Raw genomic sequence first — 19,849 nt, 5'->3', positions numbered from 1 at the left:
CATTCATTGCCTTGACCCAGCACATTTTAAGTGTGTTTTTTTTTGTTTTTTTTAAATAATCATTAAATTTTTAAAAACCGATAATTAACCTTTTTTTTTTTTTTAAGTCTAAACGTTATTCTTTCCCTCAACAACTTGGGTGAAGTTGCGTTGATTTTTTTTTTTTTTTTAAAAATAAATAAATCGGATGGGGGAAGAAAAGGATTTCTCTCTCTCTCTTTCTTTTTTTTAAAACGGAAAATCCTTTTAACTTTTCCTCTTGTTCTTCGAAAATGGAAACTCGCCCTCCCTAGCATTTCACTCCCCCACTCTTCCTCCCGCCAATTCCCTCCACTGTACCAAATCTCTCTCTTTCTCTCTCTTTCTCCCAAACGACACTCAACACATTTCAAAAGTCAACTTTCTCTCTGAAATCCCAAATTCCACAGAAACTCTAAACCCTAGAGTGCTCCAACAGAACGATGCCGTCCCTAGCCTCCCCGGGCAAAATCCTCCGCTTGGAGCTCGAGAACTTCAAGTCCTACAAGGGCCTCCAGACCATCGGGCCCTTCTACGACTTCACGGCGATCATCGGCCCCAACGGCGCTGGCAAGTCCAACCTCATGGACGCCATCAGCTTCGTTCTCGGCGTCCGCTCTGGCCAGCTCCGCGGGGCCCAGCTCAAGGACCTCATCTACGCCTACGACGACCGGGAGAAGGAGCAGAAGGGCCGCCGGGCCTTTGTACGCCTCGTCTACCTGCTCGCCAACGGCTCCGAGCTCCACTTCACCCGCATCATCACCAGCTCCGGCGGAAGCGAGTACCGCGTCGACGGGGCGGCCGTGTCGTGGGACGTCTACAACGCCAGGCTCAGGGAGCTCGGGATTCTCGTCAAGGCCCGGAATTTCCTGGTCTTTCAGGTTTTGTTCTCAAAGCTCTTATACCTCAGCTTATCGTTCTCAATTTTATGTGGTGTTGTTTTTAAGTGTTTGTTTTGGGTCGGTAATAATAATAGTATATTTCTTCCATTTAATTGATTGAATTTTCCAAATTTGCTAAAAATTGTGTTTTTGATAAGTAAAATTAGTGAAACAGAGCATGCGCATCCGGGGAATTTGCTCAAAATTGTACCATGAATTTATAGTTTTCTAGGTGTTTTTAGGGGTTACGTTAACCTGTGGCATACTTCTTTCATTCTACATTTATTTTATTTTGTGGGGTGTGCGATTGTGGTATTAATTATGATTACTTATTTCAGTCTTGTGCGATCGTTTCTTTGTTAGGTGCTTTTAGGAACTACATTCTTTATGTTTACTTTGGAATTACCATTTTTTATTCTTTTGGGTGGTGAAATTATATCACTTTTGTGTATTAGTCTAGTGATGATGAATTGGGGGAAAATAGAACACAAGAAGATGATTTTTTGATCCTTTCATAATTGGGAGCTAGAGCCGTGGATTCTTTTTTTGATTTGTCATGCTCTAATATGGCAACTCATGGAGGGGCTGATAGATTAGATTTGAAGTTGAATTGTGGTGGTCAATGTGATGTTCATTCTCACTAGGAGGCATTAAGAGGACCTAATGGCATGCAATTCCCTTTGAGGAGTATATGGGGTAGCAAAGTGCCCAAGAAAGTACTTTTTTTTTGGACAATTGTCTTGGGAAGGATTTAACTGATTGAAAGGATTATCATCTCAGTGGATTGGTGTTGCATCTGTAATTGTAGTGGTGAGTCAATTAGTCACATGTTACTTAAATGTTTAGTTGCTAGCAAACTTAGGTAAATTTTTTTTAGTACTTTGGCATTGATTGGGTGATGCCTGAGAGGTGGTTGATGTGTATTTTTGTTGGCGAGGGCTGTTTGGATTGCATAGAAGCAGTTTTATTTGGAAAGCAGCCCCTCTGTGCCTTGTGTGAATTTTGGCAAGAGAAAAATGATCGCATTTCTAATGGCATTGAGTGGCAACTATTGTGCTGAAATCCTTATTTTTATGACCTCTGTAAAAGTAGTCAACTGCATTCGGCAGTGTTTCTTTTCCTTCGTATGTAGGCTTCATTGTTTGATTGCTCTTCTTTAGGGAATTCTTTTGTATACTTACCCATACCCTTCCTACCAACACATGATGAATAAAGCATCTAAGGTTTCACGCGAACCAAGCCCCAAATCACTCAACCACACATACGTACAAAATGGAACAATAGTCACACCAGTCTTAGGACATGGGTACTTTGTTATATAGATATGTTAGAGCACTTTATCACCCCTTGTTTGCTTGATGGCATGAATTTCTAAATACTCTTGACTTACTGCAGCTTGTATCTGGGTTGCATATTTGATTCTCTTGGAAGTTGGAGCTTACTCCTAATGACTTTGTTGTGTAGGGTGATGTGGAGTCCATTGCATCTAAAAATCCCAAAGAACTTACTGCACTTCTTGAGCAGATATCTGGGTCTGATGAACTCAAGAGGGAGTATGAGAAATGTGAAGAAGATAAAGCCAGAGCTGAAGAACAATCAGCACTTGCTTATCAGAAGAAAAGAACAATAGTGATGGAGAGAAAGCAAAAGAAAGAACAAAAAGAAGAAGCCGAGAAACATCTACGTTTGCAAAATCAATTGGTAAACATCACAAGGTTTCTTTGACGGGTTCTACTTTGAAATGTGTGCATATTCATATGTGTGTGTATTTTTACATGTATTTATGTGTGCATTTTTATTAATTGTACAAATAGCTTGCTCACCATTGTTGCAGTAGTTCTGCTTTAGCTAATGTAGGTCCCTATATTGCTCCCTTAATTTGAATCCTGATTCTTCCAAGCTCCATTTTTCCTCCACTATTATGCAACCTTCAGTTGTTTCTTCCCCGCTACGCCCTCTGTGTGGCAAGGTAAGGTATTGATAATTATGTATTTTTGGGGTTTGATTGAATGGGGACTGGCATTACCCCCATGAATGAGAGGGATGGCCTTTATCCCTTTCACCTGTCTAGAATCTTCTCTCATTTATGTACCTTGTTGAAATAAAGTTTTATTGCGTAGCTTTTGGAAACCAACTAAATTGTGCCAGTTTCTCATATTTGAAATAGGCTGAAGTAATGTCTTCTTTTGATAGTTAAGTGTTTTAGGGTGCAGATGTGTAAGCTACTTGGGTACAAATTATAAAATTCTTTATAAGAAGCTTGCTTATGGCTTGAATGTATTATTTACTTGTGGAAAGAGCATAATAGGAAAAGATTTGAAAGAATTTCATCCTTTTCCTTTACTTATCAGAAAACTATTTCATCCTTTTCCTTTATTGATAAAATCGAAATAATTTCATACTCTTTGTTTAGAAGGTTTTTGAATGCATGATGTCATCTAATAGTTTATCTTTTCCAAGAGTATTTGGGAATAAATCTTGACTTTTGTTGTCAGTTGTTGTTGTTGATGACTTCAGCTTCAAAACTTGTGGCTCAAAAAGTGTGTTTTATATATTTGCTCAATCTCCTATTAATCTTCTAACTCTAGAATCTGTTGCAGACTTTCTATATGGTAGTCTGGTTCATTATCCTTTCTTTTTTCTTTTTTTCTTTTTGCTCATTCAGAAATCTTTGAAGCAAGAACACTTCTTATGGCAATTGTCCAACATAGAGAAAGACATTGAAAAGATAAATGAGGAACTTGAAGACGAAATGAAAGGCCGTGAAGATGTTATAAAAGATCTAGAAAAGTATGAACGTGAAGCAGGTAAGAAGAAGAAAGAACAATCCAAATATTCCAAAGAGATTACGCAGCTGGAAAAGAAGATTGCTGAGAGAAGTAATAAACTTGACAAGAATGTGAGTCTCTGAATGCTCTAGCATTTTTTTTTTTTTTTGGAGGTTTGCCATTTGGAGCTGAATGTTTTCTTTGGTACAATCAATCAATTAATGGTTGAGATTCGATGGATGACGGCAAAGGCCAAAGTAGTTGTGTTAGATACCTTCTATTTAGTATTTTTATTGAACATAATGAAGCAAAACTTGGTTAATATGGCTTATGTGTTCTGTACTTTTCTTTTTTCAATGGTAGTGTGGCATATGTATATGATGTCAAAAAATATGTATGTGATGTCTTTATGGATGTCACATGAACATGTAGTGCCATCAATTATGATATAGGGCATGATTATAACTGATGTGTTATGTCTTGGAGTGCGTGGAGTTCTTGAATTTCCAACATTTATGATTGTTAGTGTTAATTAAATGATTAAATTCACTCTTTCCTATCACTTAAGCTTTTGGGATAACCGATGATTTAACATTGTATCATAGTAGAGGTCCTGAGTTAAAACCCTGGCCCAATAGTTTACCTCAATTTCAGTTAAATCTTCCACATGTTGGGTCTTAGAGTGTTAAGGTATTAATTAAATGATTAAATTCACAATTTCCTATTAACTTAAGCTTTTGAGATAATTGGTGATTTAACAATGATCATTTTCTGAATCCCTTGTTCTGGTATTTCTCTGCTTGCAGCAACCTGAGCTACTAAAATTGAAAGAGGAAATGTCCCGTATAAATTCAAAAATCAGGAAAATCCAAAAGGAGCTTGACAAAAAAAGAGAAGAAAAGAGGAAACATGATCGGGATATAGAAGTGCTAAAGAACGGCATATTGGATCTTACTGAAAAACTAGAAGATGTACAAGCGAAAAAAGCTTCTGATGGTGGTGAAAAACTTGACTTAGATGAAAATGAATTAAGGGAATATTTTCGAATGTAAGTCCTCTCTCTCTCCTTTTTTTTTTTTTTTCTTGTTATGAGTAATATTGATACGGTTAGATATGCCTCGTTTTTACTTGCATGGTGGGATGATAATTTATGGGAGAAACTCAAAGACGTTCTTTCTAATTTTTGATGTGTAATAGTGTCAATTGTTAGCTTGAATAATTATGCCATTGAATTTGAAAGTGCTTTTTCTTTTAACGTATGAGTTTTTTATGCACAAATTTCTCAGAAGAGTTATGCGATGTATCCTGTTTCTGAAACAAACTCGAATAGCATCTGTTTTCTTTGTAGTGATAACATTTCTGGCCTTCACGAGGAATGTGTTTTACATGTATGCAAAAATGTTTATATTGAACTTTTTTATTTTATGATATATACAAAAGAGAGAAAAGCATGAGGTTGAGTGCATAAGCTCAACTTTCTATCTGTGACTTGAAGCTGTCCAATTGCTTATTAATTGAGAGCATATGTTGGAAGCTTAAAACTATTTCATTGTTAACATTACTTTCTGGTTTCTAGTGACTTGTAATTCAATTTGTGCCTTCTGAAAGTTGTATATGCTAGAAAATGCCACAAAAAGTTGTATATGCTTGAAAATTATTTAATGTGTTTTTATGTGGGCATATAACTTGTTTTGCTTGTTGATGGCAGTTATGCCTGGTGTGCATGTGCTCGCATGCTTGCACGTGAATATCATTAGTTGGTACTAAGGGGATAAATTGGTCTGTTGGTAGTTGTAGTAAATATTTTCCTCTATTGGGGTTTTTTCCATGGCAGCTGCTGCCCGCATATTCAGTCCCTTATTCCCCTCCTCCCCAAGAAAAAGCAAAGTAGCAAATATATTTTTGCTACGTTCCTCTACATTACAAGATAGCTTATGTCTGAAGTTTCTGTTTTTTAAAGGCTTTATGATTTGGATTGGGATGTTGATGTTGCAGTAAGGAGGATGCTGGGATGAGAACTGCCAAGCTAAGAGATGAGAAAGAAGTTCTGGATAGACAACAGCATGCTGATATTGAAGCTCAAAAGAATCTGGAAGAAAATCTTCAACAGCTGAGAAATCGAGAGCGTGAGCTGGATTTACAGCACGAACAGATGCGAACAAGATTGAAAAAAATTTCTGATACATCTGCAAAACATAAGGCTAACCTTGAAGAACTGAAGAATCAACTGCGTGCAATGCAAGAGAAACATCGAAACGACAGGTAGGTAGGTTGTTGGTATACTTGTTTGATTGATGCTCTTGTTAATGTCAGAGCCTCACCCCACTTATTATATACCTTTTAGGCTCAGGTGTATCTTTTTGTCGTCCTGTGTGTTACCTAGTTGGATGTTTTCTGTTGGCATTTTTATGTGCTGAAAAATATGCAACTATACATTTTTTTTTTACTCTTACAGATCTAAATATGAAAACTTGAAGAAAAGGCTTACTGAAACAGAAGACCAACTACGTGAATTTAAGGCAGATAGATATGAAAATGAGAGGGATGCCAGGTTGTCTCAAGCGGTTGAGGCTCTCAAACGCCTATTTCAAGGAGTTCATGGTCGCATGACAGATCTTTGTAGGCCAACACAGAAAAAGTATAATCTTGCTGTTACTGTTGCTATGGGTAAATTTATGGACGCAGTAGTAGTCGAGGATGAAAATACGGGAAAGGAATGTATCAAGGTACTAAAATAATTTTCTCTGTTATATCCTGGTGCAGTTGTCTTCGTTGAATTATTCATATGAACATCGCATAATCTTTCATGTATTTGTACAAAACACAACACCCCCCCTCTCCCCTTAGCCTCGAACAAGATGATGCCAAATTCTATTTAACCTCCTTTTGAAGGAAAGGTGAAAAAATGGTTAGGTGAAGAGCATAATTTTCCATAACAACTTAGTGTACTCAGCTTTAGTCCTTTATTTTATGTGGGAGACTGTTGGTCTCCTTTCCATGCTTTGTATGGCATCTTTGAGGAATCTTCCGGTGCTGCTTTGGATTGTTATTTCTTTAGGCCTTGGCCTTATCATAATGTAATTTTATCCTTTTATTTCCAATAAGTAGACTCAGCTAAATCTTGGGTGAAGAGGAGATCCATGCTTTGGAATGATCATATGGGCAGGAAAGTTGCAGTCCAAGTTGGCGAGGGTGTAATATATTGTTTCCAGTTGATAAGTGAATTGTTGTATGTTTTTCTTTTTGTCTAATATGATGGGAAAGGTATTACAGAGATGAGTTTAATGCTGTAAAATAGTAGATGGAAAATGTATTACAGAGATAAACTAGGAATTGAGAATTGCTCTAGTATCAATAGTAGAAACAGCAGATCTTTTGACACCACAGTTCCCACTTTTGGTAACAGACCCTGGTTTATTTGTTCCTTGGCCCCATGTGCCAGGCCTCTTTGAGAATTCAGGACCTGGATGTGAGGGGAGGTGTACGGAGAGTCTCGCATTTGTCAGGTGTTGGCTTTTGTGTGGTTTTATGCATTAGTTAAGCCTCCGCACTTGGTAGCGTAAGTTTTTGGATTAGACGCTTTAACATATATACAAAGAAACATATATAGTATATATGTGTGTGGGTGGTGTCATGATGTAAGGACACAAACTTTTTCTTTTGATTGGTAAGTTACACAGGCACCCGGTGGGATTTGAACCCACGATCTAACCTCCACCTTGCTACAAAGGGAGGAAGTACCATTTGAGCTAAAGCTCATTGGTCGCACAAACTTGTTGGAAATAATTACTTTGATGTACTGACTTCAGAGAAGAAGGTCATCTGTAAACTAACTGTAAAATATTATTACATACAAGCTCTAATTATAATGAACCTCCTTTTTTTTTTTTTTTTGATAAGTAATAATGAACCTCCTTTATAATCCAAGAAAATTCAATTAGAGGTTTGGAAGTATTAAGTTCTGTCTGTTTATTCTCATGTGGTGTTTTTGGAGGGAAAGAAACGATCGGAACTTTGAGGACTGCAGAGGACATTGGTGGAATTAAAGGCTTTATTCTTTAAGACACTTTACCATTGGGTTGCTGCCTTTGACTTTAATATTTCTAGCTTTTATTTATTTTTAGATATTTTTTCTTCTTTTAATTAGGTGTCTCTCTTGTATACGCCTTGTGTACTTGAGTTGCACCTTTGTGTTTTTTAATGAATTTTTGATTACTTATAAAAAAAATAATTCTCATTATATGAATTTAGTCAAAACTTTGTTTGAGTTTTTGGTGTGGAACCAGGGAAAGCAGATTTTGGATACCAAATGTTATCTAATTGCTTGCTGTTGTTTCTCTTTGATACAACCCTCAACATGCTGGTTCCATAGTTTCAATTGTATTTACATCAAACTTTAGCCTGCTTTTATGTTCTGTTGCTTGTGATGCTTCGTACTTTGGACGTCGTCTTCTAGACTTGAATACAGCCTTCACCCTTTTAACCCCCTCCCTTCACTTATAATACCATAGCTGTTTTTCTATACACTCTGTTCATAAGAACATTAGCAGCAGCCTCCTTTAGGTTTTCCTTAAATTTAGGGAACCAAACTACTTTTTGCTTCCCTATTCAAATAAACTCCACGATAGCTTTCCTTATCCTTTCACTACACTATTTAAATGTTTTTTTCAAGTAAATGTTAGGGAAAGAGAGGAAAGGAAGGAAAGAGAACACCTTTTTTTTATTTTTTATTTTATTTTATTTTTTTTAATAAAATAATGGTAAGGGAAGCAAAAGTGCTAAGATCAAGGGTAGCACTTTTTGGTTCCCTTGGGTTTCCCTTGGTTTAGGAAACACCAAGGGAGTCTGTTGCAGGGAACTTTTTGGGAGTTTTCCCTACATTTAGGGAAAAGAATGAGATTTAGGGAGTCTATTGCTAGTGCTCTAAGGCTTCTCTAATAAAATTTCTCATCATTCGTTAAATTTTTTTTATTAAATAGCTATACGAGATTCTACATACTGGTTCTGTCATTGATTTCTGGATTTATCATTTTAAGTTTCATTGAGATGGTTGAGATTAGTTGTGTGAATAACAATTTAACTATCAATTCTCTTGCTTCTCTACAGTATTTGAAAGAGCAAAGGCTACCTCCTCAGACATTTATACCTCTTCAGTCAATTCGTGTAAAGCCAATTACTGAGAGATTGCGCACCTTAGGTGGTACCGCAAAGCTGGTCTTTGATGTAATCCAATATCCTTTGCTAAAGCATGTCTACTTTATGTATACATTTTGCTAGTGAAACATCCATGCGTGTTGCTCTGTTATTGACATAAATATTTCAAGAGATTTATGTATGCTAGACTCTGATCTCATTTGGTGGTTAGGGCAACTCTTATTGTAGCTTCTCTAATGATTCTTTGATTCAGTAACTTATGATAGTCATACCAGCTTCTTTTCGTTTATGTATGTTGCCTCTATCTTCTCCATTTATTACATCCAAAAATACTATATGCAAGTAAATGAATTAAAAAAATGCCTCGAGTTTTTAACTTAACAGCTATACGTTTGATCCTGCCTTGGAGAAGGCAATTCTTTTTGCTGTTGGAAATATTCTTGTTTGTGATGACCTTGCTGAGGCAAAGGTTCTAAGCTGGAGTGGTGAGAGGTTTAAAGGTAACTACCACTTATCTTTTCCATTCTTTACCTGTTCCATATTATCAAATATATTCTGTCCTACAACTTATGTTATTTATGCTTGAACCAGTTGTAACTGTTGATGGAATTCTGCTCACAAAATCTGGCACAATGACTGGGGGTACAAGTGGTGGAATGGAAGCAAGGTCAAACAAGTGGGATGATAAAAAGATTGAAGGTTGGTTCATTTGTATTGTTTTCATGTGAAACAATGGGATGATAAAAAGATTGCAAGTTGGTTTGAAGTTGTTTGGCTGCATCTTTGCTGTTTCTGTTCTGTAGGATTGCAGAGATTGAAGGAAAAACTTGAGTTGGAATTAGAGGAGCTTGGGTCAATTAGAGAGATGCAGGTAAAAGAGTCTGAAGCTTCTGGAAAAATTAGTGGACTCGAAAAGAAGATTCAGTATGCAGATATTGAGAAGGTGACTTCAATGATTAATTTATGCATTATATTCTCTTTTACATGGACTTGGCACTTTACTTTCTAGTACCTTTGTTGGCACAACATGACGTGGGTATGGGTACAAACAGGGAGACAACCCCTCCCCAACCCACCCATAAAAAAAAATTTAGTTTTACTTCATTAATGATGGCCCACCTAAAAAAAATTTCAATGCAGTGCAGCCCCTCAAAATTAAATTCCTAGTTCTGTCCTGGATACAAAATTTGAGTCCGACACACTATCGGAGTCTTGGACATGACTGCTTTATCTGCAAGAGAAGTTTTTTTTTTTACAAGAAGCTCAGTTTTGTTTTGTTATCTGCTTGGAGCTCTCTCATGCCCACCTTGTTCTTGTCCATGCCTTTGAAGCTCTCTCTCTGTCTCTCTCTCTCCAACTGAAACTGAGCCTTAGTTTAACAAATACCATGGTTGGAAAAACATTTTTTTTATGTCTCATCTCAAAGAGTAGCATAAGCAGATAAGGTTTTGTTGATTTTGGCTATTCTACATGGTTTACTTTGGCAACTTTTTGTTTTGTTCCAAGAAGTAAAGTACCTTGTGGTAGAATTGATTATCTAGAAAAGTTTTCTTGCAGCGAAGCATTGAGGACAAACTTGCAAATTTGAGGCAGGAGAAGCAGAATATCGAAGAAGAGATCAATCGTATAAATCCTGAATTGCAGAAAGTAATATTATTGCAATGAGCACTCTTCATCTAGTTTAATGTTGTATATCTTTTCTCACTACTGATTCCAATTTTTTTTATTTCTTGCATGCAGTTAAAAAGCGCTGTTGATAGAAGGAGTGTTCAAATTAATAAGCTGGGAAAGCGGATCAATGAGATTGTTGACCATATCTACAGAAACTTTAGTGAATCTGTTGGGGTGGCAAACATCCGTGAGTACGAAGAAAACCAACTAAAGGATGCACAGAATATCGCTGAAGAAAGTCTTAGTGTGAGTGGCCAGCTGGCAAAGTTGAAATACCAGTGAGTTCCTTTTTGTCCTCAGTCAACTCTTCTCCTTTATTAATTGGTAATACCGTTTTGATTGTGTTGTACTGAAGATCGGTATACATTATGCATGTACATATTCATGTAGGCATGTGTTTGTATCAATATTTATGAATACTTGTTTATCGGCATGTATGTGTGCTCATATGCTTGAATTTATGCTTTCTGTGTGTTCTTGTATGTTTGTATATCTCCATTAATGTGTGTATGCATGCATGCGTGTTGTGTGTATGCTTTGCTGATTGTGTTGAACTTTAAAGTCTGTCGACATGAAACTTGTATGACATTCATTTTGTTTGTTATCCTGTCTCCACTGCAAAAGCTTCTAAAAGTGGTTTGATTCATTATCATTGTTAGTCCTCTTGTTGGTACCATGAATATTCTTTGTGGAGATTATTCTTCAACCTGTTGCAAGCTACCATATAGTTTAAGTCGATGTGTGATGATCTGTCCAAAAGAAATTTCTAGTATCCTTCGCTTGTTTTTTATTTGTAAGTCATCGAAATTTCTAGTATGCTCCTGTGGAAGATAATGCCTTCGTGCTTTTAGTGGTGTATTAGGAGATAAATAAATGGTAGAAGTTTTGAAGATCGCTAGCAAACTTTGGAGGAGATTAAATTTCTATTTTTCAATACATTGTATCTTTAGACAGCTGCTATTGTTTCTCCTTTGGTGATTAGTTATCATGATTTTCTTGTTCTTTTTGTCCCTTCTAACTAGGTGGCTTCTCGTGTATAATTTCTGTATATCGAAGGGAGCTTTACGCTTTTAATGATATCTTGATTACTTATAAAATAAAAAAAAAGAATGTTCACAGCTTGACAAAGCTTTTGCATTGGTTATACATCTACTTATTCTGATAACATATTTATAATTTAGAAGTTCCGATGAGTAGCTTTAACTGAATAATGACATTTCATGTGGAAGTTTCAGTTTTCCCCCATTACATGAGTTGAATGTAATTTACTATTTGTTTAGCTGCTCGGGCACTTGTCCAGAATTTTATATGCCTGTACCTTTTCATTTTGGGCAGGTTGGAGTATGAGCAAAACCGGGACATGGAATCACGAATTAAAGAGCTGGAATCTTCTATTAGTGCTTTGAGAAATGATTTAGAACAGGTTAAGGATAAAGAGGATAAAGCCAAGTCATCAGCAGAGGAAGCTACTGATCATATCACCCGATATGAAAAAGAAGTAAAAGGTACAGTTTTGGTTCCACATGCTACCATATTAGATATTTGTTGAGAAAATAAGCCCTGAAGTTCCTATGCCTTGAAATCCTTCTTTTTCTCACAAGTAGGGTTAATTTTACTATTGGTAAACTACAGACGTCTTGCTTTCACTCCTATCATCATTCATCCATATGGTTTATTTTTTATTGGTAAACTATACATTTCTTGTTGGTCTTTAACTCAGGACAAAGGTATTTTTTCTGCTACTAGCTAGGTGTCTCTCTTATATGCTTCTTGTGTGTTTGGGTTGCGCCTAGGGGTGTAAACGAGCTGAGTTTGAGTGAGCTTCCCTTGTTTGGGCTCGACTTGTTTAAATTTTACTCGAGCTCGAGGTCATAATAAGTCAAGTTGAGCCGAGCCAATTCACAAGCTGGCTCTTATATTTAATTTATTAATTTATTTTTTTATTATAAATTTAAACTTCAAGTATTCTTAAACGGCTCAAGAAGCCAGCTTGCATATGAGCATTTGCTTAGTCTGGTTAGCAGACTATGGAGCCCGAGTCAATACAGCAAAGCACTTGGTTTCGAAGAGAGAGGATATGCATCATTTTATAATAAAATGATGCTATTGGAAAAAAAATCATCAATTTTTAATATTAATATGAGGAATTATGTGAATAACTACCAATTCGAGCCTTATACGAGCTACTCACAAGCTTAGCCAAGTCGAGCCGAGCTAGGTTCGTTTAATATTCGAGCTAGGATTCGTGAACACGAAACGCTTCATTTAATATTGGAGTCGAGCATGAGCCGAGCTTATGTGAGCTGAGTCCGAGCTCACTCGCGAGCGGCTTGCTCTCTTAACAACCCTAGTTGCGCCTTTGTGCTTTTCAATAAAATTGCGATTAATTATCCAAAAAAAATTATATCAAGCCTTTTGGTTTTCAGAACATTTTATTTCCCTTAGGTTCTAAGACTATGAAACCTATCAATTCCAGTTCATCTATTGGCCTATATAGTTAATATAGGTTTTGCTTTGTCCTGATAGACACTCCCTTTGTAATTCTTCTTCCATTGTGTCTGGAGTGTTTTTTTTTTGCCTCAAATTGCTCCTGCCTTGATGTGACATAGTCCACTTCTACTGCTTTGGTTGAAGGACTTCTACTAAATGTTTGCAAGTTAATGAGACTGGTATTAAGCATTAAAGTTCCAGATCATGCTCGAGAACTTTGTTTGATGATTTTAGTCTAGCTCCATAGACAGTCTGTGGGAATAAGGATGTTAGTTTTTCCACCGTTCCTGTAGCTTTTATTTGGGCATCCTTCTCTATGGGTACTAATCAAAGCCAATCGACGAATTCTTCATCCATCTGGAAACTGATTGAAGTTTTCGTCCTACAGGCGTATTCTTGTGATGTGGCTTATTACTTTAATTCTTTTAGGTGGGGGCATAAGGGTGTTTATGCCGCTGTTGAAACCAATGAGATCGACACTGCCGCACCACATTGATTGACCTAAGTTGGGATGTGACAGTCAAGCAGTGCAGTGCGGTTTCTGTACTAGAAGACTGACTTATTGGTTTGGTGTTAGGTGTTGGAGGTCAATTTTCTGATACTAATTGAACTAATCAACCTTGATTTAAGATCCTCTAACCTTTCCACTCTAAGAGAGAGCCTCATGAACCCTGGTTGTTTCTGTAACACTGGACCGTACCTAAGCTCTGGCTGGAACTCTAAGCCTGAGGCTGTCTCCCTTTGCCCTTTGCACACTCTCCCCATTGCCAATAGCCTAGCTAGTGGCAGCCTGCCCAATCCTGGATCCTCGTCCTACTCTGGGTTTACCAACTAATGTTGACATCCCCGGCCTCCACCTCAGTCTTAGGAAGCAACCGTGGACATTGAAGTCATCAAAGGATAGCACGGGGCAGAGGAAGGAGTAGGCTATGGTGATGGTGTGGTGGTGAAAGAATACGATGATGGAGGTGAAGGGTTTAGCCTCATTTTGGTGGCTGTGCTCTGTGGTGCCAACTTCCTTTTTTCTTGTATTTCATGCAAACTGATCTTCCAACCCGCACTGTGCTGGTGAGAATTGGCTTGGTGAGGAGATAACAACTGGTGCAGTTTGTTGGATGATTTCCCTTGACTTGGTTCTGTGGTCGGAACATCCCCAAAGCTGACTGCACCAAACTGTGAAATGCTCCTAGATCAGAGGATGGGGTTACGGGTTTGAGGAGGGTGTTTGTTATTGTGGTGACACTGCATTGTGTAGCATGTAGCCACTGTTAGTGCTCGACTAAAAGTTTGAGATATAATTTAGCTTCAATACCTTGGGTGTGAATCTGCTTCTATTTCGTTACTTTAATTTTTGTTCTTGATGTTAATAGTTTGTTACCGGGTTATGAAATATTTTCTTCTCTTCCTACTTTCGTAGAATGGAAAGTTAAATTGGAAGCGTGTGAGAAGGATATGCAGGAATGGAAGAACAAGACTTCTAGATCTACAACAAACATATCAAAAATTAATCGTCAGATATCTTCTAAAGTAAGGCTGATGACGATTTTGTTCTCACCACCTGCATTTATGAATTCAAATTCCAACAAATGTTTCCTTGTTACAGGAGACACAGATGGAGCAGCTGAAGTCGCGGAGGCAGGAAATAGTAGAAAAGTGTGAATTAGAACATATAAGCCTTCCGATGGAGACAGGATCCTCAACAACAGGCCCAGTTTTTGATTTTAGTCAGCTGAATAGATCTCTTCTGCAGGATAAGAGACCCGCTGATCGAGAGAAGCTTGAGGTAGAATTTAAGCAAAAAATGGATGCTCTAATATCAGAAATTGAAAGAACAGCTCCAAATTTGAAGGCGCTAGACCAATATGAGGCTTTGCAAGAAAAGGAAAGAGCTGTAACTGAAGAGTTCGAAGCAGCCAGAAAGGAGGAGAAGGATAAAGCTGATAAGTTCAACTCGGTTAAGGAGGAGAGGTACTATTTTTGTTTTACTGCTATGGGAACATCTAAGTTAAGTATGGCAAAGGTTATTGTTATACAATATAGGTCAAGAATTAATTTACTGTTTTGGTAAGAGTCACCAACGCTAACATAGAACATGGAATGCTGGATATGAAACTTTTCCCAAGAAAAAGTGGTAAAATAGTTGGTTGCTCAAACAACATTATAGACTGGAAGGATCCCTCAGCCTTGTACAGTGGACAGATGGTTCTCCAAGTTGATTTGCCAAATAAAGTATTTAGGTGGTGAGGGAAAGCAGTGGAAAAGAAAAAAAGGGAATTATGCTATGTTTGTTTTAGGAGTATTTTGGGTTAACCTCGGGGCATAAAAGTGCTTCATCACTATCAAAATTGAAACCTAAAAAATGGGCTACACATCAAAATTATCCGTAAGTAACCATCTATGTATTGTGACATCTGAACAAAGTAGCAAATCTTGTCTCTGGTAAAGGACAAATTTTCAATTTCTTTCCATGGTCTGACAGCCATGTTAGCAACATACATTACTAGTATATCAGATCTTGCTAAAGTAGCTTTACTCCATTGCCGTCTTGCTCTAGTCCCTTTTTTTGTACTCACCTATATTGCATATGGCAGTTGATGCTAATGAAACATTACTCAATTAGGATGGAGATTGTGTAGCTAACGTTAGCATCTATTTGTTCAGTGAATAAGATGAAAGTGAAAAATGGATTTAGTACGTGAAAGATACGTTAAATGGATGAGCAGTGCCTGTGGTAAGTCAAATCGATTAATCATGAAAGTTGAGGACAAAGGATTGTAAATTCTTTATGGGCAATGGGTAGTGAGAGGAGAAATTACAATGGGCGGATTGAAAGAAATTCCTTGTCCTTGCCTAGATTTGAGCAGAATGGAACAGGATTATTTTTAAGAGAGATGTTAACATAAGTGGTCTTTTGGCTATTTAATAAGTGAGCTTAAATGAGAAATTCCCTATTGTTTAGCCATTGGGCCTTTTCAAGTCACAAGGGGAATTAAAAGATTTTTTTTTTTTTTTGGATGAGCAAAAGAATTATTTGCAGAAAAAGAGGCAGACTTAAAGTACACAGGAAGTATTCAAAGACCTCACCCTAGTAAAACAAAGTGACACCTGAGACAGAGAATCTAAAATACCTCAGAAGGCTCGAGTGGAAACAGTCGTCTGATGAACTGATTACCAAGAAAATGAAGTTTCCAAGAGTACCATCTGAAGTCTATTCAACAGGATTGTGATTTTCTTGTAGGCTCTGATATCCTGCTCGTTTTTAGCAGATCGCATCAAGTACAACAGGATTGCCCATCCAAGCTTAGCTTCCTTTTCCTTTACCAGTCACCCATCTCCAACTTCCCTGCAAGTCAAACACAGATTTGGACCCGAGCTACACGGAACAGAGAAACATCTATGGAACTTGCCCAACAAGCAGCCAAATGATTTCACAAACTGTTAACTGGTTCACCATCTCTTATACACACAGCAATTAATTGCTTTAGTTTTCTTTTTATCAAGTTATCCATAGTTAATATCCATCCCAAAGTTGCTATATTAACGAAATGAAATTTCTAATTGCTCATTACTAGTTTTGTTTCCAATCAATAATTTATATATATTAGTCAGATATCAGTGATCAAGTAGTTTATTTGATTGTTAAATTTTTTGTTTTTGTTTTTTGTTTTTTGAAGTGAATAGATCCTATTTAAAGAAGTGATTCGTCAAACAAGGGATGATTTTTACAAGTGTCATTTGTTTGTGAAAAATGATGATGGGACGCTAATACTCTTGTTGTTGCCCAATTTGGTTTTCTTTGAGATGCTTCACCTGCTTGTTCCTTTTTTCACCACCTCTATTTAAAGGGCATATTAATTTTCTCGTCTTAATACCTGCATCTAGCTTTATTTTAACTTATTATTAATCATCTGGAATTTTAATTTTTGAAGCCTAGTTAAACCTGAGAGCATTTCAAATGTTACCATTACTGCACTCTTAGGTGAAGGCATGTAACACTATTGTCTTGGTTTATGAAGTGTATTTTCAGTTTCTGCCTATATATCATAGTTGATACTGTTGTTGAAAATGTGAATCTTCTTATTTATTGTCCTTGCTACCATCTGTGCATGTGGTTAATCATACTTTGGCCAATGTCTTTGGACCAAATGGCATCTCCTTCCACCTCGAGCAAGGGGCTGGGGATGTGGTCAGAGGTTCTATCTCGTATGGGTGCATGGGTTGCAGTTACTATCAAAGAAATCTACCTGAATTTGTTTTTGTGGATACAGGTATAGGTTGTTTATGGATGCTTTCAACCACATTTCTAGCAACATTGATAAGATTTACAAACAATTGACGAAGAGCAACACACACCCCTTGGGTGGGACAGCGTATTTAAACTTAGAAAACGAAGATGATCCCTTTTTACATGGCATCAAGTACACAGCTATGCCCCCAACAAAGCGCTTTCGTGATATGGAACAGCTATCGGGTGGGGAGAAGACCGTCGCAGCGCTTGCATTACTTTTTTCCATCCACAGGTATACCTTAGAAGAACAGTTTTTATTTGTCACAGATGCACAATATACCCGTGCGGGCAGACGTGTATGCACATGCACACATTGAATATTTCAAACTTTTATGAGGAGATAGCCTGCTCTCAATAATTATGTATAACTTTAATTTGGGTTGTGGAATTGGGGATTTCTGACCCCTTTTGCGAATGCCTTTAATCAAAAGATTACAGCTCGGATTGGGATTTTAAAATAGTGTTTAGTAAATACACGCAGTTATGGCTGGGGGTATGACATCATCCTTATATCTAATTTCACTCAACTCTTGCTTCACTGGTCTCTGACTTTCTTTTTAAATTTCTCCACCTTTCCATCCCCATTTTTTTTTTTTCTGTAGTCGCTATTTTCTTTGAGTTCTAGCTGCTCTTAGCTATGTTATGTTGCTTAAATACATACCTGACAAAAATTGGTCTTGTTATACTAGGAAGTTTACTCTTTCCTATGCATAAATTAGTTACATGAACTAATGGGTTTTCACTTTTCTTGTATGAATGGTTTCAGTTTTAGGCCTTCACCATTTTTCATATTGGATGAAGTTGATGCCGCATTGGATAACTTAAACGTGGCTAAGGTTGCCGGATTCATTCGTTCAAAGTCATGCGAAGGAGCCAGGGGTAATCAGGACGCTGAGGGAGGCAGTGGATTTCAAAGTATTGTGATATCACTGAAAGATAGCTTTTACGATAAGGCTGAAGCTTTGGTTGGGGTTTACAGGGACTGTGAGAGGAGGTGAGCTTTTTCACAGTTTAATAAAGACATTTCTTCTTCCCTTCATTTTTGGTTTTGATCCAGAATGTCAACCAAATTAACCTGTGTCATATAATAATTCTGCTTACTTTTTCCAGTTGCTCAAGAACCTTGACATTTGATCTGACCAAGTACCGAGAGTCATGAAGGCACAACTAAAGCCAACAGCTACTCAATCACCTGCTTGTTATGTAAAGAAGTTAGTTACTCTTACTCTAAAATTAATGTAAATATGGCTAATTGCATGGTAGATGGTAGTCTTATTAGATCTAAGAATCATTGATTCTGGATGTATTCTGTCCGAGGATGTGCAATACAATGTCACCCACCTGCCAATCTGACAGCCTCTATTTTGAAAAATATATTGGATAATCTCAAGCCTACAAGCATGTTTTCTGGACCTGGTTCATGGCTTAATTCCTTCCATCTTGATTTAGAGACTCTTGAAGAGAGGGAGGGAAGAGCAGGACCTGAAAATTGATGTGCATTCAAATTACAATTGACAGTATCTTCTTTGCTAATGTTTTTGTTGCTTCGTTAAAAGTGCCAATATGGTGCGCTCGTCCAGAAGTGACTCAAATACAAATATCAGAAGGCACTGCTCATGAACCCTTCAGCAACATGCAAGCTTAGGCTCAAGGAAGGAAAGGTGGGAAATCTTGCTATGTTCTTGGGTTCTTGCAGGGCTTCTCTTATTCTTTGAGCCTTTGTGTGTGTCCAGCTCAGTTCTGTTTTCTTCTTGTTGGAACTGCTGAGCCTCTGCAATATTGGTGAAAGGGGCGGAAAAACAATACACATAATTTTTGTGGTTATGTAAGGTGTATGCATTCGTAGGAGCGAGCAGCTATTTTTTTAATTTTTAATTTTTAGTCTTTTTTACTATGTTAATACAGAATATGGTTACAATACTGTCACCAGCTAATTCTTAGATTGATACATTGAAATCTCCGATATACGGGTGTTTCCCCTTTCCCCCAACCTATTATTTGGCTCGGCAGAAAAAACTTGAAAGAGGAGACAAATGTAAACTTCTCGCTTGGAATATGAACCACTATTTCTAACATTTTTCCTCCGGTTAACCGGGACGGAACAAGGATTTATTATTGGGGGGAATATATGAAAGAGGAGCTAAGTCTAATTTTTAAGCTATATATTTTAAGGAAAAATTCCAAAACTAGGAAGACAATGGCCACGCACTCCCTTGTTCTGTTCCTGTCCGAGAGGAGGTTGTTTGGGCAACAGAAGTTCTGAAGTGCCTTCTCCAATTTGGGAAAAGTCGAATACATTTTAACAATGATGCAGGAGGAGTTCATTGGTAAAAGCACTTTTTGGACGCTAATACCTCGTACAAAAATTCATAAAAATTACTAGTGTCGCATCTCTACAGACTACAATAGTTAAAACGTCTATTTCTTTGTTACTCAAACTGTAGAAATGAACATTTCAATTTGGACGTATACCTCAGGAACAAATAGTAAAGTCTTAAAAAGTGAATCACTTTTTATAATAAGACAATTGAAAAATAAGAAGTTTTTATCTAGACATTACCACTTCTTGATGGGAAAAT

At 37.3% G+C, this 19,849-nt stretch overlaps 1 protein-coding gene across 1 annotated transcript; it reads left to right on the top strand.

Annotated features, from left to right (window-relative positions):
- Positions 1 to 233: 233 nt before the first annotated feature.
- LOC132165302 (structural maintenance of chromosomes protein 1) lies at positions 234 to 19,264 on the top strand. Its single transcript, XM_059575799.1, has 18 exons — positions 234 to 899; positions 2,364 to 2,600; positions 3,565 to 3,798; positions 4,474 to 4,715; positions 5,663 to 5,929; positions 6,123 to 6,393; positions 8,774 to 8,898; positions 9,212 to 9,321; positions 9,413 to 9,520; positions 9,625 to 9,764; positions 10,379 to 10,468; positions 10,562 to 10,770; positions 11,828 to 11,997; positions 14,400 to 14,509; positions 14,586 to 14,950; positions 17,251 to 17,502; positions 18,037 to 18,264; positions 18,381 to 19,264. The coding sequence occupies exons 1-18, from the start codon at positions 462 to 464 to the stop codon at positions 18,427 to 18,429; spliced, it is 3,645 nt and encodes a 1,214-aa protein (XP_059431782.1). The 5' UTR covers positions 234 to 461; the 3' UTR covers positions 18,430 to 19,264.
- Positions 19,265 to 19,849: the final 585 nt, after the last annotated feature.

The sequence above is a fragment of the Corylus avellana genome, chromosome ca11, assembly GCF_901000735.1.
Source record: "Corylus avellana chromosome ca11, CavTom2PMs-1.0".
Taxonomy (NCBI): Eukaryota; Viridiplantae; Streptophyta; class Magnoliopsida; order Fagales; family Betulaceae; genus Corylus; species Corylus avellana.
This window is presented reverse-complemented; position numbering and strand designations above follow the sequence as displayed.